General features: G+C 39.5%; 1 protein-coding gene across 1 annotated transcript; it reads left to right on the top strand.

Moving 5' to 3' along the window:
* LOC132406535 (surfeit locus protein 4-like) lies at positions 1-26,994 on the top strand. The gene is made up of 6 exons (XM_059992332.1): positions 1-143; positions 10,849-11,035; positions 18,727-18,803; positions 20,208-20,251; positions 21,297-21,483; positions 25,031-26,994. Exons 1-6 carry the CDS (start codon positions 93-95, stop codon positions 25,295-25,297), a joined length of 813 nt encoding a protein of 270 aa, XP_059848315.1. The 5' UTR covers positions 1-92; the 3' UTR covers positions 25,298-26,994.
* The last annotated feature ends 231 nt before the right edge of the window (positions 26,995-27,225 follow it).

Raw genomic sequence — 27,225 nt, 5'->3', positions numbered from 1 at the left:
TGGCAGAGCTGGAGCCCCGCCCCCTCCGCGGACGCCCCGCCCCTTCCCCCCGCACGAGCCCGAGCGCGGAGCGAGCGAGAGGCAGGAGCGACATGGCGCCTTTGAGTGATCTCCTGGGGACCGCCGAGGATGTCGCTGACCAGGTACGCCCTGCCCCTTGGCTTCCTCACACCCTGCTCCGTCGGAGCTCCCTCGCCATTCACGCCTGGTCGGGGCCGCAGCGTCTGCTCTCTCTCTCCCCGTTTCCCATGGCCTAGTCGGGGGGCAATAGCCTCGGCTCCGCGTCGTTAACCCCCCCCCCCCCATTATCATCAAGAGTCCGTCAGGGTATTGTGATCCCGTCGATCCAGGGCTGCCCTGGCTGTTGATGAGGTTGCATCTAGTATTGGTCCCAGTTCCATTCAGTTGGAAATAACTGTACGGTCGGTGCTGTGGAACATTTGTTCAAAAAGCAAAAGTTGAGATTTCTGAACCAAACCTTAAAGATCTACATTAATCATTTAAAAGACTTAAGAAATGTTACTATTCGGAGGGTAGCATTACTCAGAAGTTTCATTTGAGGCCTATTTACATATTTCCGTTAGTATTGCAAACTGTTTCTCCCAACAGAAATCTCCATAAGGAGATAGAAGGGCAGGTGTCCAAAGGCTTGGTCAAGAGGAGTCGTCTAGTGATGGGGGGGGGGGGGGGTTGGTGCACTGGTGGCTGAAAACACAACTATCAATAGTGGAAATTGAGGGTGAGTAAGAAGTCAAGGTTAAAGGGAATTGGAGAATTGTAGACTGCAAGAAAGTCGGGGTCAGAAGAAAAGCACAGAGCAAGTCAATGTTTTTTTTTAATCAAGGCTTTTCTGAACTTGGCTCCAAGCAGAGATATAAGGAAGGTTTGGTGTGAATTGAGATACTGGCAGCAAGAGTTTTGAATAGCCTCAAGTGTATTCTGGAATGTATTGGGGTGATCTAATTTAGAGACTTTGAGGAATTAAGAGATTTTCAGCTGTCAGTGAGCTACCTGTACTAGTGTCAGTAAAAAGCATAGTGGTTAGCACAAGGCTTTACAGTACTGGTGACAGGTTCATTTCTTTCTGCTGCCTGGGAGGGCTTTGTACATTCTCCCTGTGATCATGTGGGTTTTCTCCCACAGACCTACTGGTTGGTAGGTTAATTGGTCATTGTAAATTATCCCTTGATTCAGCTCAGGTTAAATTGGGGATTGCTGGGCAACACAAAGGACCAGAAGGGTCTGCTCTGTGTTTTATCTTAATAAATAAATAGATTTGATTCTTCATGGTGGCATTAATTTGAGGATCTAAAAATGAATGCAGGATCAAATATCACAGCAAAGTGGCAAACAGGTCATTTAATTTTAAAACAGTGTGAGAAGTAGCCCATTTTGTGTATAATTACGAAATGTACCAAGATGCAATGAAAAACTTGTCTTGTGTACCATTCGACTGGGTAGTACAAGCTAAAGTAATACCAGAGTACCAAATGAAGAGTTGCCATTTCAGGCAAAGTCCACTGCAGGTGGATGATAGGGTGTTCGGTCATAATGAGGTAGATAGTGGTCAAGAGTCTATCTTATCACTCCAGGGGATCATTCGTAGCCTTACAACAGCAGAATGGAATGCATCCATGACCTTGGAGTTACCTGCTTTCAGGCTTTTGTGTCTTCCCAATGGGATGGGTGGGACTAGTCGATGTCAAAGGTGGGTTGGAGGTCTTTGGTTATGTTAGCTGCTTTACTGAGGCAGTGAGAAGTCGATACAGAATGGTTGAGTTGCCGGTTTATGTGATGTGCTGAGCTGTGCCCAGAACTCTGCAGTTTCTGAAGGTCACGGGCCGAGCAGCTGCCATACCAGGCCGTCATGCATCTATACATAATGCTTTCTATGGCGCATCGATGTAAACAAAAATGTTGGTGAGGATCAAAGAGAATACACCAAATTTCTTTTGCCTCCTGGGGAAGGAAAGGTGCTGGTGAAATTTCTTGGTCATGGTGTCAACGTGGCTGAATCAGGCGAGGCTGTTGATGACATTCATTTTTTAGGAACGTGAAACTCTCAACCCTCTCACCAGTTTGTTTTCATGTCAAACCTGAATGACTGACCCCTTTGACTGATATCTGAATTAGGACTCTCCAGCCAAAGAAAATATCAGCCCTGTAAAACTGCTTTAGAAGTTAATCATTTCAGTGAGATTAGCTCTGATGTATCTTACTCCCTCTCAGATAATCTTCACATCCTAAAATTCAGCCTGGAGGGACCTTTGTTGTATTGTAACATTTAGTATACCCTTCTTTGATGAGCTATATGCAGTTTTCCTGGAGAATTATACCATACTTGGGTATAATTTTATTAAAATACTTTTAATCTGGCATGAGTTCTCTTGCACTCAGAGCCCAAATTTAATTTATCTTTCTAATTTCTTTCTGTATCAGCACATGAGCTTTGAATGTTTTGCTAATATGAGCAAACATTTCTGTATGAATGCTTGGTGTTTTTCAGCCTCTTGCCATTTGGAAAAAAATGTTTTATCTATCCATGTTTTTCTGCTGTTATGATTTAATATATCTCCACAATATTTTCTATTAACCATGTCCTTGCTCATTCAGCTAGCCTGTCTTTAATCCCCTTGGTATGTCTGCATCTTAATGACTAGCGCTGCCATGTAGCTTTTTGCCATCAAAAGCTTGAATGTATTCCAGTTAGTTCCTTCAGCCATCTTGCTGTTGTATCTGAATCCCATCACTAATTTCAGAGACACCCTTAGTATGTAGACATAGCCTTCCAACTTGGAAATTATCTGTTATTGCTACTACTGTGTTTCATTTAGTGCATGCTGTGGCTGCTCAGAATCAGAGAATGATTACAGCAAGAAAGGAGCTATTCAGCCCATTGAATTCAGTGCCACTCCCCATCTTTTTCCCCAAAGCCCTCAAATTCTTCCTATTCCAGATTCTAATCCAGCTTCCTTTTGAACACTGCAATTGAATCTGTGTCCACTGTTTCAGACTCAAACTGTTCCCTGTTTTTAAAAAAAGTTCTCTTTGTATCACTTGCAGCCAATCACCTGATTCCTAGTCATCCATCTGTCTGCCAATGAGAATTTCCTCTCTTTATTCTGCCTAAACCCTTCATAATTCTGTGAACCTCTATTATATTTCCTCACAGCCTCCTAGGTTCTAAGGAGAACAATGCTTTCCCAGTCTTTCTGAGTACTTAAAATCTTTCATCTCTGAAATAATTTTACTCTCTTCTCTACCACATTCCTTATGTGTGGCACCCACAACAGTATTCTAGTGATGGCCATATTTTTAATTTTCTTGCCCTCATATTTTTTCCCTCTATGTCTGCATGTTCTGTAAACAGTTTTTTAACCACATTAGTTATCAACACTGCCTCTTAAATGAACAAAGCACACATAGTCCAGATCTTTCTGTTCTTGTATCCATTTAGATTTGTGCCCTTTCATTTAAATGCTTATTATACATCGAAAGGTTTCTCAACATTAATTTTTACCATTAATTTATACCTAATTGTGCATTCCAGTAAGCCCTCTTTATCTCTTGAAAGTGCATTTTGTCCTCTTCATTTTACTCTGAGCTTCCCAAGTTCTGTGCAATTCTGCAGATTTAGAAATTGTGGCCTGCAAACACAAGTCTGTGTCATAAATAGATACTTTTGAAGGTTGTGGTGCTGTGACTGATCTTTGGGATTGTTTCCATTGAATCTGAAAACAATCTTTCACCACTGTTTCCTGTTACACAGCCAGTTTTCTATCTAAGCTGCCTCTGACCCTTGAATTTCCACGAATTTCAGTTTTGATGATAGCCCTATCATGTGCTGGGATGAGTCTTTTGGAAGCCCATATTCACCAGATCCACTTATCTCTCATTAACTTTATGTTATTTCATCAAAAGCAATTTAGTTGTATGCAATTTGCAGTTAACAAATCCATGCTGGCTTTCTCTAATTAATCTGCATGTATCCAAGTAACTGCTGTTCTGTGCTTGATTATTATTGCCATAATGACACCTAATGGACAGGTTCACAGTTACTGTGTTTACAGAAACATGGAAAACCTACAGCACAATACAGGCCCTTTGGCCCACGAAGTTGTGCCGAACATGTCCCTACCTTAGAAATTACTAGGCTTACCTATAGCCCTACTAAGCTCCGTGTACCTATCTAAATGTCTCTTAAAAGACCCAATCGTATCCGCCTCCACCACCATTGCTGGCACTCATTCCATGCACTCACCACTCTGAGTGAAAAAACTTAGCCTTGACATCTCCTCTGTACCTACTCCCCAGCACTTCAAACCTATGTCCTCTTGTGGCAACCATTTCAGCCCTGGGAAAAAGCCTCTGACTACCCACACAATTGATGCCTCTCATCATCTTATATACCTTTATCAGGTCACCTCTCATCCTCCATTGCTCCAAGGAGAAAAGGCTGAGTTCACTCAACCTGTTTTCATAAGGCATGCTCCCCAATCCAGTCAACATCCTTGTAAATCTCCTCTGTACCCTTTCTATGGCTTCCACATCCTTCCTGTAGTGAGGCAACCAGAACTGAGCACAGTACTCCAAGTGGGGTCTGACCAGGGTCCTATATAACCTCAACATTACCATTCAGCTCCTAAATTCAGTTCCATGATTGATGAAGGCCAATACACTGTGTGCCTTCTTAACCACAGAGTCAACCTGCACGGCTGCTTTGCGCGTCCTATGAACTCAGACCCCAAGGTCCCTCTGATCCTCCATACAGCCAAGAGTCTTACTATTAATACTATATTCTGCCATCATATTTGACCTACCAGAAGTGTGACCTACTTCACACATATCTGGGTTGAACTCCATCTGCCACTTCTCAGCGTAGTTTTGCATCCTATCAATGTCCCACTGTAACCTCTGAGAGCCCTCCACACTATGCACAACACCCCCAACCTTTGTGTCATCAGCAAACTTACTAACCCATCCCTCCACTTCTTCATCCAGGTCATTTATTTTTAAAAAAATGAAGAGTAAGGATCCCAGAATACATCCCTGAGGCACCTCACTGGTGACCAACCTCCATGCAGAATATGACCCGCCTACAACCACTCTTTGCCTTCTGTGGGCAAGCCAGTTCTGGGTCCACAAAGCAATGTCCCCTTGGATCCCATGCCTCTTTACCTTCTCAATAAGTCTTGCATGGGGGACCTTATCAAATGCCTTGCTGAAATCCATATACACTACATGTACTGCTCTGAATGCCTGAATCCTTTTTTTTAAAGCAAGAGTGTCACATTAGCAATTTTAAGTCCTCGGGCACTATCCCCGAATCTCTAGACATTTAGTAGCCAGGGTTTGTGCAACTTCCTCCTTTAATTCCTATAACTATCAAGAACACCTGTCTGAATCAAATGATTTACCTACAACACACACAATATGCTGGTGGAACACAGCAGGTCAGGCAACATCAGTAAGGAGAAGCACCATCGATGTTTTGGGCTGAGACCCTTTGTCAGGACTAACTGAAAGGAAAGATAGTAAGAGATTTGAAAGTAGTGGGGGGAGGGGGAAATGCTAAATGATAGGAGAAGACCGGAGGGGGTGGGATGAAGCTAAGAGCTGGAAAGGTGATTGGCGAAAGTGATACAGAGCTGGAGAAGGGAAAGGATCATGGGACAGGAGGCCTCAGGAGAAAGGAAGGGGTGGGGGAAGCACCAGGGGGAGATGGAGAACAGGCAAACAACTAAATATGTCAGGGATGGGGTGAGAAGGGGAGGAGGGGCATTAACGGAAGTTAGAGAAGTGCCATCAGGTTGGAGGCTACCCAGCCAGTATATAAGGTGTTTTACCTACTCCAGGTGGAACTAACCTTTCTAATTGATCAATTCTAGGCAATGCAGATTTTTGACCTCATCTTAAGTTGATACACCAGTTTATGTATGTTAAATGGCCTGACATATTTTCCACAATGGGTTAAGCCAAGTAGCTGTTTGAGAAATTGTGTTCCATCTTAACTTTTCAGAGTGAATACATTGTCTGGTTATAATGTCGAGTAATTGGAATCAGGTTTAATATCATTAGCATGTCATGAAGTTTGTTAACTTTACAGAAGCAGTACAATGAAGTACACAAAAGAGCAGAAACTGAATTACAGTGCTGCAAAAAGTACTCTTGGAATTTTGTATTTTATTGTTTTACAACATTAAATCCATCGTGATTCAGTTTGGCTTTTTTGACACTGCTCAACAGAGGACAACTTTTGTGTCAAAATGAAAACAGGTCTCTACAAAGTGATCTAAATTAATTACAAATATAAAACAATAATTGATTGCATGAGTATTCACCCTCTTCAAGTCAGTATTTAGTAGATTCACCTTTGGCAGCAATTACAGCCTTGAGTCTGTTTGGATACAGTTCTAACAGCTTTGCACATCGACACAATTTTTCCCCATTCTTCTTTACAAAATTCTGTCAGATTGCATGGAGATCATGAGTGAACAGTCCTTTTCAAGTCCAGCCACAGATTCTCAATTGGACTGAGGTTTAGGCTCTGATTTGACCACTCCAGGATATTAACTTTGTTTTTAAGCCATTCCCCTTTGGCTTTGTGCTTAGGGTCATTGTCTTGCTGGATAACAAATTTTCTCCCAAGTTACAGTTCTCTTGCAGACTGCATCAGGTTTTCCTCCACAATTTCATTGTACCCTGTACCTTCACAAGTCTTCCAGGGCCTGCTGCAATGAAGTATCCCCACAGCATGATGCAGCCAACAATATGCTTAACAGTATGGATGGTGTGTTTTTGATGATGAGTGGTGTTTGGCTTACACCAAACATAACATTTAGTCTGATGGCCAAAAAGGACTATAGAATCACCTTCCAGCTGATTTCAGAGTCTCCCACATGGGTTGTGGCAAACTCTAGCTAAGATTTCATGTGAGTTTTTTTTCCAACAGTGGCTTTTCTTTGCCACTCCCCCATAAAGCTACGACTGGTGAAGCACCCAGGCAACAGGTGTATGCACAGTTTCTCCCATCTCAGCCACTGAAGCTTGTTAACTCTTCCAGAGTTGTCATGAGTCTCTTAATGGCCTCCCTCACTAGTCCCCTTCTTAAACGGTCACTCAGTTTTCAAGGACAGCCTGCTCCTGGCAGATATATGGCTGTACTATATTACTTACATTTCTGATGAATGACTTAACTGTACACCAAGGGATGTTCAGTGAAATTAATTTTCTTGTATCCATCTCATGTCTTTTGCTTTTAAATAACCTTTTCACAGAGTTGCTTGGAGTGTTCTTTTGTCTTCATGGTGTAGTTTTTGCGAGGATGCTGACTCACCGGCAATTAGACCTTCCAGATCCAGGTGTATTTTCACTACAATCAATTGAAACACCTGACTACACACAGGTGATCTCCATTTAACTAATTATGTGACTTCTAAAACCAATTGATTGCAGCAGTGATGATTTTGTGTGGGGATGACTACTTATGCAATCAATTATTTTGTGTTTTATATTTGTAATTAATTTAGATCACTTTGTAGAGATCTGTTTTCACTTTGACTCAAAAGTCTTTTCCTGTTGATCAGTGTCAAAAAAAGCCAAATTGAATCCTCTGATTCAATTTTGTAAAACAATAAAACATGAAAACTTCTGGGGGGGGGTGAATACTTTTTATAGGCACTGTATATATGTCTATTAAATAGTTTAGTTAAAATTAGTGCCAAAAAAACCCAGAAATAGACAAAGTAGTGATGTAGTGTTCATGGGTTCAACGTCCATTTAGAAATCAGATGGCAGAGGGGAAGAAACTGTTCCTGAGTTGCTGACTACATGCCTTCAGGCTTCTGTAACTCCTTCCCAAAGGTAACAATGAGAAGAGGACATATCCTGGGTGGTAGGGGTCGGTAATGATGGATGCCGTCTTCCTAAGGCATTGCTCCTTGAAGACGTCTTGAATACTGAAGTCTTTTACCCATAATGGAGCAGTCTAATTTTATAAGTTTCTGCAACTTATTTCAATCTTGTGCAGTAGCCCCCCCCCACCACTTACCAGATGGAGATGCAGCCACTCAGACTGCTCTCCACTTTCATTTGTGGAAGTTTTCAAGTATTTTTGTTAACAAACTAAATCTCTTCAAATGCTGAATAAAATATATCCGCCATCTTGCCTTCTTTATAGTTGCATCAATATGTTGCGTCTAGGTTAGGTCCTCAGAGATATTGACACCTATGAACGCGAAGTAGCTCACTCTCCACTTCTGATCCCTCTATGAGGATTGGTTTGTGTTCCCTCTTTTTATCCTTTCTGAAGTTCACAATCAGCACTTTGGTCTTGCTGACGTTGAGTGCAAGGTTGTTGCTACAAGACTGCTCAACTAGCTGGTACATTTCACCACTGTATGCCCTTTCGTCATGAAAGTTGGCATGAAGCTCTCAGTAACATGAAAGATGGCTTATGTTCAAAGGGTTAGGAATGAAAAATTCAATTTGTTGGACCACAACTGTAAATTGTGTTGTATTTTCTGTGCTGGAAAGCCCAACTTTTATAGCCTGATCTTAATTTTCCCTGGGAACCACCACCTTGAACCACTGGAGACAAAGGAGACTGCAGGTGCTAAAACCTGGAACAAAAAAAAAGTGAAGAGCTAAAGGAACTCAGTAGGTCAGGCAGCATCTTTTGAGGGCCAGATAGTTGGTTTCAGGTCTTGGCCCTCATTTGAACTGAATGATAGAGGGCAGGTGGGCAGTATAAAGTGGTGAAGGAGTGGGGTGTGGAAAGGACTGGAATAGGTGGATCTGAGTGTGTTTGATTGACAGGTGGAGTTTGGGAGATGAGAGAAGGGTGGAAATAGTGATAGAGACTGGGAGATGATGGAGGTATCAAAGGACTGAAGATGATGGGATTGAAATAGGAAAGGAAGGTAGAACTACTGGAATTGGGAAGGATTGCAAAGGATGTGGAATCAAACACTCCAGAAAGGTTAAAGATGACAGATTCTATTCTCTAAAAGAAAGTGAAAATATTTTAGAGCAGGAAAACCTATCTGATAGATTTTTAACAGGGATCTTGTCATTGAGCGGGTCTAACTCTGGAGAGAAAGTATGTAAATTCTTGACCCTGAGGAACTGTCAAAGATAGAAATTAATGTTTTGTTACAGATTAAATAATTTGATATTTAGAAGATACTGTAGCATGGTGGTTTATACTGGACTGTTTCTCATGAGGTGTTTGTTTAATCATACTATGGCAGCTGGGACATCTAGTGAATCCTGGGATATAAATGTTGTATCAGTAATCGGGGCATAAAATAATTTGGTTGTCATCTGGTTCACTGATGTGCTTCAGGGAGAGAAACCTGTCATCCTCATTTGACGTTTCCTATGGTAGTAGAGTGATCATTCAAGTTGAGGATGACGTTCTCCATATCTGTTGGTGGGTCCTCAGGTAGCTGTAGAGGCAGATTCAGGATCTACATATTCTAGTGCATTGTGGGCAAAAGCAATTGGTAGCTGTGATTAGTAGCTGGGCCTTGAACATCCGGAGGTGTTCTCCACGAAAGATGTAATACAAAGGAAGCATTGTCAAACCAAAATATTGAAGTAAACAATCTCATTGTAATGATTGAAATTGTATAGAATCACCTGCTGTTACCTTTGATCTTGTGGGTAAACAATGTGATGTGATGTACTTAGGATTTATGAAACTTTACCATGAGTGTCTCCACAAGAATGCTTTCAGGAGATGAATAAAGATGTCTATGTCACCAGCTTACATGTCTGTCCAGTGACTTTGATCACAGTCACAAAAGAGGGGTTCATCAAATCAGGCACCAAATTATATGTTACTGCTGAGTGGAATTATGGTGAAATTACTCGTATTAAATTGTAGGAGATGTGTTGGTGGGAGCAGTGCACCATGTAGCCACAATATTCTAAAAGCAAGTTGTCTTATCAGGCTGGAAAGGGCCACATTCTAAGATTGATGACACAGGTTTGCCAATTATTTGGTATATTGTGGAGATACCAACTTTTAAACATGAATGTCATCATAGTCTGAAAATGATTATGTATAAAACTGTGAGTGTTAAAAGAGACATTATAATGCAGAAGGAGATTCTCTACCAGGAACCATATCAGTAATCTTTCTTTTAAAAAAAACCTACATATTTGCGAGATAAATGGAATGATATCCTTCAATGAGCTGCAATTGGTCTAGTTTTCGAGAGTTTACTAGTTTCTGATATTTGGTGGTGTCTGAAAGTTGTTGCTATTTATTGAAGACTGGTTAACTGTTCCTATGGATTAATCCATCATGACATTATTCCCTCATGGGTACATGCTTGTCCCGCACCCTGGCCAGTTTTGAGATAAAATTTCAATTTACAGCTCACAGAAGTATGTTTTATGTTTCCTTGGTGAATTTTTTTATTGCCTTTTTGAGCATAGAATAATGTTAGTCAAGTTCTACCCCAAGGTTATTTATACTCCTTGAACTTCTGTAAATTGATTCCTAAAGCCTAAACTTCTGTGTTTTAAGACTTTCATATATATATAATGTTTTACTTTTGATTTTTGTAAGTGATGTCAATTTTAAAAATGTATTTGTTCCTCAGTTGAGTAATTTCATTAAAGAACAGTGCATTCCATTTTCTGGCTTTTATTGCAAGTTTCCAACATTTTTCTGTTTTTGTTTTAAAGGTAAGGTAACTTCCAAACAACCTGGTGCAACAGGAATTATATTGCACAGGGAGAGTACAAAAGATCAGTTGTGGGAAATCAATAGGTACACTCTTTAGTCTTAAACGTGTATATTGTTTTGAGAATAATTATATCTCTGTAATTTTCCAGTTTCTGCGAGTAACAAAGCGTTTCCTGCCTCACGTTGCACACTTGTGTCTGATCAGCACATTCCTGGAAGATGGGATTCGCATGTGGTTCCAGTGGGATGATCAGCGAGATTACATCAGCAATAGCTGGCACTGTGGGGCTTTCTTTGGCATTCTGTTCGTTTTGGTTAACATGATTGGTCAGATTGGTGAGTCATTTATTTACTTGTTTGTTTGTTTAGAGATGCAGCCCAGAACAGGCCCATCCGGCCCAACATCTGCACCACCCAGAAGCCCCCCAATTTAACACTAGCTTAATCACAGGACAGTTAACCTACTAACTGGTACATCTTGAGTTGCTGGAGGAAATCAGAGCACCCGGAAGAAACCCACTCAGTCACAGGGAGAACATACGGACTTCAAACTCTGACACCCCGAGCTGTAATAGCATTGCACTAGTTGCTATGCTACTGTGGTGCCTTTTATTGTAATGGGGTGAAGAATGTCCAACTCTGCGTTTTTTGGTCTTATCGGGTGAAGGGTGCAAGATTCTGTATTTGGCTACAAACTGGATCAGCTGTTCAGATCCAAAGGCATAATACAAGATCTTGTTTGAATTGTATAACCTCACAGTACTTTGGCTTGTATATTTACTGAATATGGATGCCACTGGAAAAGTAAACACTTATTGTACATCCACAATTAGCCGTGAGCTGATAGTGTTGAGCCATTGCCTTGCTCATGTTGCAGTGAGTGTAGTGAAGGTGTTCCTGCTGGTGTGTAGTAGTTTTGGTTGAACTGAACATCTTGCTGAGCAAAGTTCATGGAGTTGGTTAGGGTAAATCACATTGCTTTAAATTCAGTGTTGCATATGCAGGTAACGTAATTGATGGAAGTGTACAGAATTCACAACCCCTGACATTGCGCTGAGATTCACTTCATTCCAATGCAATGATGTAATTACTCTTACTGCACTTTGTGTTCATTTTTTGATGCTCAGTAAATGAGTTGCTACAGGTTTTTTAAACATAAAATGCCAATAATTTGAAAACCTACACATAAAGATCAGGCTCGGCAAGAATTGCAAATCTTCTTTCCTAAAGAGCACTAATTAGGGTAACCTGTTTTCATTGTCACTTTTAACTCCCTATTTTTCATTTCACTATTTAAATCCCCCACTTTCCATGGTGAGATTTGATCTCATCTCCAAACCTTTGCTTCACAGGTCCAGTAAGAGCACTGCTTTGCCACCATATTCATTGAGTGTAAGGAAGAAGCTTAGGCCATTTCTTCACCTCCCCCCCACCCCCCGACCTTCCCAACACCTCCCTGGCTGCACTTCTTATAAGCTTACTCGACCATTCTATTAGTTCATGGTTTATCTGGAAGACTGCCAATTTTCCTTGTCCCTACAATGTTCCCTGCAGCTATTACTGAAACTCTGACCTTTTACCTTTTTTCATCTGCTTTTTTACTAACCCCAGGTCCCCTCTGCCTCCCCTTTCTCTTTTGGTCCACTCTCCTCTCCTATCAGGTTCCTTCTTCTCCAGCCCTTGACCTTTCTCACCCACCTGGCTTTACATATTACCTTCCAGCTATCCTCTTTTCCCTCCGCCACCTTTTATAATTCAGCCATATTCCCCCTTCCTTTTCAGTCCTGAAGTTGGGTCTTGATAGGAAAAGCCGGCTTTTTATTCTTCATAGATGCTGCCTGACCTGCTGAGTTCCTCCAGCATTTTGTGTGTTGCTCTGGATTTCCAGCATCTGCAGGCTTTCTCATGTTTATGATACTTTTCAATCTGTCTTCAACTTTTCCATTGACCTAGCACTTACCTGATGCACACATCCATGATGTTACTCATGAAATGATTGTTCAGTGTATACAAGTCAAACCAATATTGTCCAGCAATAAAACAATTATGCGCATCAGTACAGTTCATGACTGTCTTTCATTGGCATAGCAACTGTCAAAGCTTTTCATTAGCACTCAGTAGAAGACACTATAGCTTAATGCAGTGGCTAAACAGAGGTCAACTAACTTGATGCAGACTAAAGAACTGAAGTTGCATCTTTCTCATCTGTGTACCATGGTAATGCAGGGGGGAATAAGTGGTTTTTTGCATGGAAAATCAGCTTTGTAGATTTTCCATTACCCAGTTTCCTTAGCTAAATGATGACAGAGGTAAGACAATAGCCTGTGAGCATTATATTTATTTTAGAACATAGAACAGTACAGCACAGGAACAGAACCAGCTAAGATAAATCAAAAATATAAAAACTAATCTCTCCTCCCTACACAATATCCTTATCCCTCTATCTTCCTCATAATTATATGCCTATCTAAACATCTTCTAAAAGCCTCTAATGTGTTTGCTTCTACCACTGTACCAGGCAGTGCATTCCAAGCGTCCACCCCTCTCAGTTTAAAAAAAGAACTTGCTCCTCACATCTCCTTTGAACCTTCCCCCCTCACCTAAATGCATACTCTCTGGTATTAGACATTTCTACCCTGGGAAAAAGTACTCCCTGCCTACTCTACCTATGCCTTTCATAATCTTATAAACCTCTATCAGATCTACCCTCTGCCTCTACCCTCCAGAGTACTGAACAGTTACAGAAAAAAAGAATGTAATGGATAAGAAGAAATGAAGTACTCATGAAAACAGCAGTAGATATTTGATCTAATGGGAGCTCTGAGCAGAAGCACAAAGAAAAGCAAATTAGGAAAAGGCCACTAAAGAGTAGGTGGTGATGTCTATTTTTATGAAATATTCCACAAGGCAAAGGCAAAATAACTAAAGAACTGTCACAGAATAGAGGCATATAGTGATGTCAAAAATGGCTTGTATAAATACATTGCAGTAGAAGATAGCTTGAGAAGGTTTGAGGAAACCAGGAGAATATCAGCTAGCTGAGATACAGGGAACAGGATTTTGAAAAGAGCCAATATGTATGAAAAGCAAGTATCAACAGTATTGCTAGGCTGAGAGTTTATGTTAAGCTTGGGAAGCAGGTGGGAATGAATTTCAAATGAAGCCTTGAGGTATTAAAGAGCAGAAAACCTGCTGCAGTACAGCTATACTAAAAGTGTTACCCAAACTCCTAAAAGTAGGTCATCTTAATGTTGCAGAGGATGTGGGTTTTGAAGCTTCTCTTCAAACAAAATAATTACCTGAGGCTTATGATTAGAGGGCCACAGGAATCTAAATAAATTATAATTTATGGAGGACAACTTTGGAGAAGAGTCAAAATTTTAGGAGCAGGCATGCAATACAATGTTCAAAGATTGCAACTATTTTCATAGAAATTATACAACTGACTTTTGAACAACTATTGAATGGTGTTGAAGAGCTAGAGCTATTGATTTAACATGAGGGATGACTGGAAAGGCACACTAGCAGAAAATCCAAGAAATTGGGGAAGTCTCATAAAAAGAATTTAATTTTAACATCATTGAATTGAAAGAAAATTTGGAGCTTTCAGGAATTAATACTGAATGTGAATCATACACACTCAGTTGTCACATCAGATTTAGGTTTTTAATCATGCTTCATGAGAACATACAAGCACGCAACTTAGTAGCACCCTTTCACCATTCAAGTTCCCCTCTGCATGGAATGCAGGTTTTACTCTTTAGATCTGTACCCTTCCCAGGTATTGTCCTATATTCCTTCCAGAATGCTACCATTGTCCTAACATTTTATCAGCTTTGTTCATTGTTACCATCCCTCTAACCACTATTTTTATGGGGGTATTTCCATGCTACTCCTTGTCTTCCCCCACTTGACTCTTTACCTTCTTGTACCACTCTCCCACATTGGGGATTGGCCTTTTTTTTTAACCCTGCATTTATCTATTTACATTGTTCCTTTACTCTTCTGAACCCCTTAATATGATTTTCCACTTCAGTCTCAATTGCCTTGGAAATTTGTGTCTCTTTATGTTTGTAATCAAATAGTGGGAATTCTTCACTTAACGGATTTGAGCAAGCAACAGCATAAAGGTGTAGGTTACTGGAAATATTTACAGAAAATTGTATTTTAGAGAAAAGCTAAAAACAAATCTGAACCGATTTTTGAATAGAATGCTGTGTACAGGCCAGGAGAGTGGCATTTTAATACATAGACCCGCAACCACCCATTGAAATGTGGTTTTGCAGATGATGTGAAAGCTACATCATACTTGCAGCTATATATTCAGTTTTGTACTTTAGTCCAATTATTTCTTTGCCTTGGAAAGATTTTTGCCTGGAGAAAGTTTAATAAAACCCCCTGCTATGAGCAAATAGAAGTTGCAACACTAATTCTATGTCAAAGAAGTTGTATAGTGATATCTGCTATGATGTATTGCAGGAGGAATTTTTTAGCCTTGCCCTCCTCTTCACTGTCATTATCTTTTGTTTTGATTTCATTCTTCCAATATAGGTGAGCAACAAACATCTATAAAGTGTATATTAGCATTCTGATAAATGCTTTGGATTTATTCCTAGGGACAAGTGTGCTAATTAAAGGAATTGATACTAAAATGGCTTATTATAGCAATTATAAATGTGCTGTTGTGTTGGGAATGTGAAAGCCCTGCCCTGCCTACTGCTACGTTACCATGCTATGAACCTGGTTGCAGTCTCAGCCTTCTGCTGGCCTTGCTCTGTACAATGTGAGACAGCAGCAATGTACGTTAGCTGCCAGGGTTTGATAGGTTGTGGTACAAACTGCTATCTCCCCTTTTCCTTGGTAACAGGCTCAAAGTCCAGAAACCATCTCTGCCCGTCGCGTCTCTGTCAGAGGCACACCGCCAGTGATGAAGGTCAGCCATTGCTCATTGGCTGTGGTTTGCTCTTGCAGCAATGAGATCCCCTTTCCATTGCTGAGGCTGTGCCATTGAAGGGGTGAGGTTTGTACCAGGTTCTCAGCCCACCAACATGCATGTAGGTAAATTTATTTTCTTTCAGGATTTGCATACCTGGATGAGTCTCACACTCAGATAACAGCACTCAGTTAATTTTTATTGATTATCGATGAAGAGTTCTCCAGGTTTCTAGTTTTATTCCTCTCAGGGAAGTGTTGTACAGTCTCGACTACAGGAGAAAATTGGAGAGATCTAAAGTAATATTTAATTAGTAGGATGTGATCATTTTGGTTATAAAGACCTTACTGAGCTCGTAGATTCTATCTACTGTTGCTCCAACATAGCTATGAAGTTATTTGAAGCAATCACTTAATTCAGTAGCATTAGTCTGGTACACTGAGTGGTTCACAAGTCAAAACACAACCCCTTTCTTTGCCACCTCAAAATCAAGCAGCAGAGTACCAGAGAAACACACAATGTTCGCTCAGCAAATCTTCTTATTAGAACCTACACTCAAGTATGCTAAGAAAACATGCCAGTCAGCGGTGACAAAATCTGGAAATCCCCATGCTACAGAAGTTAATGCTCTATAGTTAAGCATCACTGGCTATTTGTATTTGTACATCACTCTTAATCCCAGTTTAATCATTAACAATTTTCTGAAGTGCAGAAGATTCAACCAGTTTGAGTATCTGATTACTAAATCTGAAATCTAAACACCCTACCTGTATGCTGCACGCATTAGAACAAGTATGATCCAAAAAGACAAAGTAAGCATATCAGTGTGAAGGGAAAAATTCCCTGTACTGTGCTTTTCGGCTCTTCTCTCACCTGCACTGTGCTTTTGGGAGTGAGTAGTCTCATCCGTAATATACAGGCTTCATTATGGACAGTATTCTGAATATCCATCTAGTCACCAGCAGCACTTGGTGTAATAATCTCAACTGTTTGGGTGAGGTGGGGGCTCTAACAACCCTTTGGAATCCCAACTAAATGACAGATATTCCTCAGTTTACAACTTTTTGTCTGAATACTGTTATTCCTTAGGGCAGAGGTCGGCAACCTGCGGCTCCAGAGCCACATGCGGCTCTTTGATCTCTGTGATGCGGCTCCCCGTGGTTTGTTAGCTTTTGAAATGTAATTCGAAATTTGAAGATTATGGTGATCTTGTACAATATGAAAACTTTGCGGAGACACCGTTTCCTGGCACATCCGAACCGGCTCCGAATTAGCCACCGTTCCGACTAAGGGAGATAGCCTACGGGGGTTTGTGAGTACGTGTCTTTTGGAGCATCCGCGCCCACGGGGGGCGGGTTGAGGGAGGCTTTAAAGCAAGGCTGTTTAGTTCGGATAAAGTTATCTTTGACTGCAGTCTTTATTTTAGCGCTGCGTGTAGCGCTACACCGCTACAACGTGTTTTTTATCGCTATTAATATACATCACAACTGCCAATGCCTGACACCCGCCAGTGCGCGCTTTCTTTTAATTCTTCGATCCAAGGTAGGCTACCTACGGAGTAACCTTCAACCCAACGTCTTTTTTTCGGAGTTCAAAATGTTTTTGTTGCATGCAGAAATGTAATTTCGTTTTCTCTGCAGGAGTTCATCAATTTCATAAATGCAACACATTATAGTTTGTTTATACATAGCATAAAGGCAAAAAAAAACCCGTTGTATGCAGTGTTATTTCATTTTGTGGCTCCCAGTGTTTTCTTTTCTGTGGGAAATGGGTCCATATTGGCTCTTTCAGTGGTAAACGTTGCCGACCCCTGCCTTAGGGCATTGCTTTAACTAACAAAGCTTGCTCTGCAGTGAAACTGCTGTTTGCTCTACATAGAAAAACACTGTGCAGAAGTATCCAAGATTCATTTTTCCCTTTTTAGAGGTACAAAATTTCATTTAAAGAATTTTTTTTCCAGGATGCATCTCTTCAGTAAGTTATGGAATTATGTAGAGAGGGACCTAAGAATGTATAAGTGGGTGGCAGTTCAGAGGATGAGAAATGAAACTGCTGAAAACCCATACACACTATAGGAAGGACTCAATTGTTAGTATGGTTCCAGTAATGTGATACTTCTGTTTGCTAGGTAGACTGCTCCTAGAGTGGAAGGAAATAGGATTTAACAAATATCCAAAGGTCCTGACCGAGTTTATGGAGAGAAACTGAATCAAGAACCAGAGGAGTTTGCATTTGCAGTCATAAACAATTAATAGTACATATTTTGTGTTGTCAATGGATTTATTAGCCTACCTACAGGAAAGATGCAATTAAGGTTGAAAGACTATAGAGAAAATTTACAAGGATGTTTGGTCTGGAGGACCTGAGTTATAAGGAAAGATTGAATAGATTAGGACTTTATTCCTTGGAACGTAGAAGATTGAGAGGAGATTTGATAGAGGTATACAAAATTATGAGGCACATAAATAGGAAAAATGCAAGCAGGCTCTTTCCACTGAGGGTGGTTGGGACTACAATTGGAGATCATGGGTTAAAGATGAAGAGTTTAAGGGGAACGTGAGGGGAAATCTCTTCACTCAGAGAGTAATGAGAATGTGGAATGAGCTCCCAGTGCAAGTGGCGCATTCAATCTCAATATCAATGTTTAAGAGAAATTTGGTTAAGTACATGGATGGAAGGTGTATGGAGGGCTATGGTGCAGATCAATGGGAGTAGGCAATTTAAATTGTTTGGCACCGGCTCGATGGGTCAAATGGCCTGTTTCTGTGTTGTACTTTTCTATGACTTTGTTCACTTTATATAAGTAAATATGGGCCAAACACAGGCAAATAGGATTCGCTTAGTTAGCAAGTTGATTCACATGAAAGAGTTGGGCTTTGAGGCCTGTTTACTATGCTGTAAAACTCACGGGACATTAAGAGATGTGGTAGGAGATATTGAGCATACGTATACATTTTTTCTGCAGTCCTTTTCAAATTTCTGACTGAAATAGATAAGTGTTGATTGAAGATGTTTTAGATAAACTCTTGCAAAAAGTGTGTAAATTTGTTACTGTGAAATGTGTTTCGTAAGTCACTTCTTTCTTTCTAAACAGGTGGTTGCATTCTAGTGCTGACTCGGAAGTTTGTACCTTATGCTTGCTGTGGTTTATTTTCACTCATTGTTTTGCAGGTAAGTTCCAAAACTCACACAACGCAGAAAATCTCTTCTGAATTTCTCTTCTGAATTATAGACTAAAATTTTTCTTCATTTCCACCTTTATACACTGGAATTAATAGTCTGTAGGATGTGTTGAAGCTGTGCAGTTAACACATTCCACCTTTTAAGCAAAAAGGCTGTGTGCCTCCATGAATTATATTTGTTTATGTTGAAGAAAATGTTTAAAATCAAATTTAGTATTCCTTCTGAGTTTATTGGGTCTTATTCAACTGATGTGCTCTTAGTAAGATACAACATCTTGTTAAATAAATGAACCCTTCCCCATGTTCCATGCAGAAATAAATTTCTTAGCATGTCGTCAAACAGGGACTTGACCCTGGTTTTAAAATTATTTCTCCTTTTGGGTTTTCTTGGATTTTATACATGCTTGACATTTCCCCCTATCCATCTTTGGTTATGGTTGACCGATACCTTAAAAGCTGAAATAATAATAGTTTCCACATGCCCTAAAGAGCACTTCCCCTGATTCTGAGTGTTGTCTATAATGGTCTAATAAGCAGACTTGATGAAAATGACAGAGCAATATCATTGAGCCTTCTGCTTCATCCCAAACAGATTTAATCAAAGATGTATCTGAAAAATTTAAATATAATATGGTAAAGTTTACAAAACATAAATCTTCCATCCAATATTATAAACAAAGTGATAAGAGTGAGCTGTGACTTGTTGAGCAATATGGTATCAGTTGGCTCTCAGTTCAAGTCCCATTCCAGACAGAAATACATTTTGTAGAGGGGGGGGGTTACACCTCAGGATGCTGTTTGTTTTCGATGAAGTAAAGGTGATTTTACCCTTGGTAAAGTAAAATTCCTATCCTTCAAAGAAGAGAAACGTTATCCTTGGTGTCCTGGGTCATGTTTATATCTCATTAGAACAGGTTATATGGTTATAATTGTTATGAGAGCTTTGCACATAAATTGACTCCAGTTTTTGCTATATTTCAGAGTTATTGACATTAATACAAACATCCTGGAAATGACTCAAATAGTGTAAACATATAACTTAGCAGCATTCTGAGGTCAGGATTGTGACAAAGCAGCAAACAGTTTTTTGTTGGGGGGGGGGGGGAAATACACTAATAAAAGATATTTGAGACCAATAACAGGAAAGGGATGCATAAGGGAATCTTTTATTTGTAACACAGGAGCAGAATTTATAATGTAGATGTATAGTACTGGATGAAGGAGAAAGGAAAGGGGATACAGAAAAAGATAAGAGATTCATACTTGCATGATAAGATTTCCTATCCCAACAACTAGCATTTTTTGGTTTTTTTTGATGAATTATGTTTGCTACTTGCCATAATTGTTAGGTTTTCAAGCCAATAGTGCAGCTCTGTTGTATTTTTTTTTCCAGACTGTTGCATACAATATTCTCTGGGACTTGAAATTCATTATGAGGTAAGTTAGACATCATTGTAAGCTTGGAGTGTGATATTATATTCTTATGATTCCTTGTGATGACTAAGGCTGAGAATCAAGATAAAAGGTTTTTGTAATCCATATTATTCTTTTCCTAAAACTTGTTGTGATAAGGACATTTTGAAATCCATTGTAGAAACGAGGTGATCCACTCTTGTGTACACACCCACACTTGTATATAAACTTTTAAAGAGTAGAAGAAATAGGAGCAGGTGTAGGCTATCCAGTCCTTCCGGCCTGCTTCAGTAAATCGAGGTTAATCTTCTACCTCAGTCATTTCCCGGTAATCTTTGGCCAGAAATATATAGATTTTTAAGTTCACTACCCTGTGTGATGAAGCTATTTTTCACCTCCAGTCTAAATGAGGGTGTGCCACTTATTTGAAAACTATATTCCTGATGATGGATCGCAGCCCAAATGTCAACTGTTTACTCTTTTCCATAGAAGCTGCCTGAACTGCTGAGTTCCTCCAGCATTTTTGTGTGTGCTGCTTTGGATTTCCAGCATCCGCAGATTTATTTTTATGTTCCCAATCCTAGACTTGTTCAGCCAAGCGAAACGTTTTTCTGCATCTAATGTTCAAGCTCTTTAAAAATATTGTGTGTTTCAATGAAATTGCTTTCATTTTAAACTCCAGAGAATACATGCCTTGTCTAAGCCATACCAGAATTACTGAGATATTAACCTGCTTTCCTGAATTTGATTTGTATTGACTTGTGTCTTCTGAATTATGTGTTTATGTATATTGAACAAGAGTAGGTTATGCTTACTCTGTTATTTGGCCTTAATGATACTTGCTTCCAGGGTCACACGTGAAGGTTGCCACTTTGTAATGAAAGAGAAGTGCTAGAACCTGGAGATTAGAACCATTTTTATGAAGAGATTAGATGTCACAATGTCTTATCCTGGCTTTCTAGACTTGAGGAGTTGGACACTAGAGAAATTTTGGAGGAAGACTATATTTTGTTTTGCAGATTTTAACTATTGCATTTAATGACAAGGAATTCCTTTTGACACTATTCAGGAGTCTTGCTCTTGGAGGTGGCTTGCTACTGCTCTTGGCTGAATTTCGATCAGAAGGGAAGACTATGTTTGCGGGTGTGCCCACCATGGGTACTAATTCCCCACGTCAGTACATGCAACTGGGCGGTCGTGTCCTACTTGTCCTGATGTTTATGACTTTGTTGCACTTCTCCTTGAATGTGCTAATGGTGAGTGATTTGAAAATTATCTCTCTATAAATTGCCAATTTTTAATTTGGTGCAAGATCTTAAGCTGTGATATATTAGTCAAGGGAGGTCTGGTCCATATAGTAAACTTCACTGAATGATTATAATAGCAATATTGTTGAATAAGTTGCAGTTTCCTGTATTATCATTATCAGAAATGGATTCAAATTTTGGATCCAATTACAAAGCAGAAATAAGTCTTTGATTTTGCACTGTCACTTTCCAATCCCAGTTGTGAATAATCCTGGATGGTTTGGTTTTAAGAGTGTAATATCGGTTTTGAAACTAGTCAATACCTAGCTTGTTGAGTAAATAGTGTCATCTGCAATACTACTAATGATTTTCATTAATGTGACTTTTGATTCAAAAATTAAAACTTAGCAAATTTAAGTCTTATATTTTAATAATTAGTATCAGCCAAATATGGATTTAATTTTTGGTTTATAGTTGATATAGAGGATATTCTGATCCCAGTTTGAATGCTTGAATCACCATGCTTATCCACACTAATTTATTTGCCAGACTTTGTCCAATCAGCTTTGATTTCTGTTAGCAATTTACATTTCCTATTAGCCTTCTCAGCTTAGCTTTACGTGCTAAGACAGATATAAAGCTTGAGGAGCACATGATTCCATTCCAGGCCTAGATAGAGTAGACATGGAGAGGATGCTTTCTATAGTGGGTGAGTCTAGGATCAAAGGGCATAGTCTCAGAATTGAGGGACATCGCTTTAGAACAAAGATGAGGAGGAATCTTTAAAAAGAGGGTGGTGAATTCTGAGGAATTTGTTGCCACAAACAGCTGTGCAGAACAAGTCTTGGGTATATTTATGAGTTCTTGATTAGTCAGGACCTCAAAGTTCACGGAGAGAAGGCAGGAGAATGAGGCTGAAAGGGATAATAAGTCACCCATGATGGAGTGGCGGAGCAGATTCAATAGGCCAAATATCGTAATTCTGCTTGTATGTCCCAGGACTTGTGTGTAAGTGAAAATATTTGGGTGCCTAACAAAGACTGGAGAACCTGTAATGTTCCTCAATCTGTGAATGTACCTTTTGCTCCTTACTTGCATGTTTGTTGCTTCCTAACTTAGCTGTTTCAGTCTTCCAAATTCTACTGTCTGTAAAGTTAGTCATCTAAAAATATGTTGTCCATTTCATCTCATGCCAGGTCCCATTCACCCATCAGCCATTGTGCTCATTGGACTGTAGTGGTTCCTGATTAATATATTCTTCTTGCTTTTAAAATCCTTGTATTTGATTTCAAGTTCTTTTGTAGTTTCAATCCTCCTGTAATTTTCTCCAACCTCATTGCCCTCTGAAATGTAATTCAGGTTTCTGGATCTCAGTGAAAATTAATTGCTCCAACATTGACAGCCATGTCTTCAGTTCCTGAGGACCTGAGCTTAGAAAATCCTTCTTTAAGCCTCTCAATATATATCTTTCAAAGTACTCCTTAAATCTCACTTCTCTAACCATGCTTTCAGCCTGTTTCTTTGGTATCTATTTTTGTCAATGCTCCTGGGAATTACTTTAGAACATTTTGCATCATAAAAAGCTTGAACAAATAGATGATGTTATTATCCATATACAGGCAATACCAGGTTGCAAACATCCAACTATGGACAGCCCTAGATACAAATGGCCTGTCATAATATTATTAAATTGAAAATTCTAACATATATAAACAGCAGAACTAGTTTCCTGTCCTCACTTTGAGTAATTGTTCTTATCAATCTTAGACTATAAGACATAAGAGCAGAATTAAATCACTCAACCCATTGAGCCTGCTCCACTATTCAGTCGTGGCTGATTTAATATCCCTCTAACCCCATTCTCCTGCCTTCTTCCCATTAATCTTGATACCCTTACTAATCAAGAATCTATCAACCTCCATATAAATATACCCAATGACTTGGCCTCCACAGCTGTCTGTGGTGATGAATTCCACAGATTCGCCATCCTCTGGCTAAAGAACTTACTCCTCATCTCTGTTCTGAAGGGACATCCTTGTATTCTGAAGCTGTATACCTAGCCCCAGACAGACAGGCACAGTGGGTGAAAATAGTCAGTGTAATGTGGAAATATGTGAAGATACCCACTTTGGTGTTCAAGATAGGAAACCAGTATCAGTTAGATATTGGGAAATGTTGATATGCAAAAGGACTGAAGTGTCTTTGTACACAAATTACTGAGAGACAGCACCCAGCTGCTGGCAGTTAGCAAGGCAAATGATATATTGATTACAAAATAATTTGAGTACATCTGTAGATTTTACACATAGGGCCTCAATTACACAACACTTGGAGTATACACTGCGGACAAAAACTCAGTTACAGATGTGTCTCCTTTGCCATGAGAGAGTATACTTGTCATAGAGGAAAAATTCTACAGACTGTTTAGAGGAATGATTGCTTTGCAATATGAAGACAACTTGAATAGATTTGGCCGTTTTCTTTTGGAATTCAGAAGAATGACAAATCTCATAGAACCCTACAGAACAGGAACGGGCTGTTCAGTCCACAATATTGTACCAAGCTAATTAAGCTAATGGTACCCATTTGAACTAATCTCCTCTACTGCACTTGGTCAACATCCCTCCATTCATGTGTTTGTTTGGCATCTTACATGCCTGTATTGTATCTTGACACCACCACTGCTCCAGGCAGCGGTTTCCAGATGCCCTCCACTCTATATGGGGTGGGGGGAACTTTGCACATCTCTTTTGAGCTTTCCCCCTCTCATCTTAAAGCCTGCCCTCTAAATTTCAACCCCAGGGAAAAAGAAGTTATCTAATCTACCTATACTACTTATCATTTTATATATTTCTATTGTATCTCTGCTCAGCTGCCACTGCTGTAGTGTAAATAACTCAGGTTTATCTAACGTTGTAGCACCTGCACTCTGCTCCATGGTAAATCTTCTCTGCACCCTCTCCAAAGCTTCCATATCCTTGCATCTTACGTGCTTTCAGTGCCATTCATTATCAATCTGAGGTATTACCATAGCTATAGATTTTTGGATATATGCCAACATACACAAAATTTTCTCTGGGAATAACAAAAAATGTATCTTGATTAATCAGGTAGCACCTCACGTGGTCAGATTCTAAAACTTATACCCTAAAGTGCTGTTGAAACAGGAAAACTAAAAATCCATAAAAATTTGATTATTGGGCAAGAATATGGGTTACTGGTGTGAGTCATCAGATAGTTTAAGATACAAAGCAGCTATAAGCTGACTAAATGGTGAAACAGGGTTGATGGACCACTTCTGCCCGTACCGCTCTCAGTTGCATCATGTAGTAAAAGACTATAAAAATTGCAAGGAGTATTGTTCGTGCTTTTCTGAAAGGGAAAATGGAACTTTTACTTTTAATACTCTTGAGCAAAGTGGTCTAATAGGCTGTTTCAGGAGAAGTTCAAGCACTTGATGTGTCTGGAGTCACATTGGTGGGAAGCAATGATATGAGAGTTTATTTAAAAAGTGGAATGTTTCCTAAACGTTCCTTCCTTTTTTTTCCTTCCTTAGATTCTTCAAGATATCATTGGCACTACTTTGATCATTCTCGTGGCTGTTGGATTCAAAACTAAGTTGGCTGCGCTTACACTGGTCATTTGGCTCTTTGTGTTGAATGTGATTCAGAATCCATTCTGGCAAGTTCCTGTTTACAGACCCCTGCATGACTTTCTAAAGTATGACTTTTTCCAAACCATGTCTGTAATTGGAGGCCTTCTCTTGGTTGTAGCATTGGGGCCTGGTGGAGTCTCGATGGACGAACATAAAAAGAAGTGGTGATGGGTATCCTGCAAAGATAAATATATATTTGTGTAATTTTTTAATTATTTTTACAACTGTGAAGTGTCTGTCTGAAGACTTTTTTTCACCTGGTTTCTTTCATGTGAAATTTTAAAACCACACATCCATTTTTTTCCCTTCGCTGCAGTATTTAGGTATTAAATTGTGTTAAAATTGGTGCCAAAATTTACCAAGCAGTCAGCTGGTACAATCTTTTTCATAGCTCAGACAGTATCGGAAGCTGATTGACTGGGAGATACTTCCTTCCTCTTCAACATTTCAGACAATCTATTTAATGAATTCTATTAGCAAGGTGACTTCATGACTACTTAGAATAGTCTCTTAGGTTTAATAGTGAAGACGGACATCGAAGGCATGATGGCTCTCACACATTCCTCAATCTCACACCTTCATTTCAAATGCTATCATACATAAAATAACTGCTGTATATCTTATTACATTGGTCCAGTTGATCCAAAAATCCTGTCATTTGACCATTTCAAACTAAGTAAGTATTCGAATGCTATGAACCTTAAAACATGGAACAGCGACCTTATTACAATTTGAAGTGCCTTGCACTATAACGTGTTATTGTTATGAATTTCAACTTAGTTCTTACACTGAAGGCAACTTTAAGACTGTTTGTGTCCTTTTCCTGGCCAGTCTGAAGACCAAATGTTTGATTTTGCTCTTATTGTTTTAATTAAGTGTCTTCAGGAAGTCAGCACCTGGCAACTGAATAATGAGTGGGCACAATACCTGTACACTGTGACTGACTGAATAAGCAGTCAAGTACCCAATTGGAGCCAAGCTTTGTGTAACCCTTAAACAACCTTTTAGCAGACACTGTACCTAAAATGGTTGTTATTAATTCTGTTTTGCTTGTTCTTTATTAACTCCTTAGCTACCTTTTCCATCCTTGGAGTGCTAATTATCTTTATTGGTCATATTTTATAAATCAAAAGTTCTCCTATTTTGCCTTTGCCGTTAAGCAACAAGCAAGTATGATGGACTGGTGCTTTGCAGTCTTCCTCTTCTCTTCCCCTATTGATTTGGAAGTGCCTATATTCTGTAGAGTGTCAATCCAGGAGAGCACAGCGAAAAGTTTAAACATTGGATATTCTAATTTACCAAGTAACTAGTAACTATGTTTTGATTGCTGCATGGAGTTACCACTAAAGTGGGAGATCTGATAGAGATTAAAATATTTTGATGTTCAACCTTCTCTGGTAACCCTGTTGCTGTTGACTTTCTGTCTGGAGTTGCAATAAGAAAGATTCAGGATGGGGAAAAGGCTGCAGGTTACACATATATGAAATCAAAGTTCCAAGACTTGCAAAAATTCAAGAGTTTCACTCATTGAAGCCTCTAAAACCTGAGGTATTGTTGGTACATAATTTGCCAAAACCACCTTATGCAGACACATAACCATTTTATAAATAGTTTTTAATGTGTTTAGTATGAATGTGTCTGAAGATTCTGCAGCAGTATATGTTGGCGATGCTGACTTTTGAATGTGTTGACATTGTGGCTGTTTTTGCAGTACTGGATAACATTAAATGCAATGAAAAACTTGTATATGGAATCTAAACTACAGTAAAGGAGGCTGACTTATTTTCCTTTCTGTATTTCCTTCTGAAAGCTCTGATTTCAGACCGTAAGTTCTGGATCATTAAAAAATAACACATTCCTCCTGATTCTTTGCCCCATCGTTTAGTTATGTCTCCTAGTCTTTCTATTTACAATACCAAAAACTATTATGCCTTTGAACACCACCTACACATTTCCTCTCAAGTCTTTACTGCTGCACAAAATCCCTAGCTTCAGCAATCAAGTTGAAAGTCCTCATCCCTGCAATCACAGTGAGGCTTTTTGCATCCTTCCTTGTGTATTTACCTTAGCTGGATGCACTGCTTCCTGTGTGAGTT

The sequence above is a fragment of the Hypanus sabinus genome, chromosome 16, assembly GCF_030144855.1.
Source record: "Hypanus sabinus isolate sHypSab1 chromosome 16, sHypSab1.hap1, whole genome shotgun sequence".
NCBI lineage: Eukaryota > Metazoa > Chordata > Chondrichthyes > Myliobatiformes > Dasyatidae > Hypanus > Hypanus sabinus.
The sequence above is the reverse complement of the archived record's forward strand: the minus strand, read 5'-3'. Positions and strand labels throughout refer to the sequence as shown.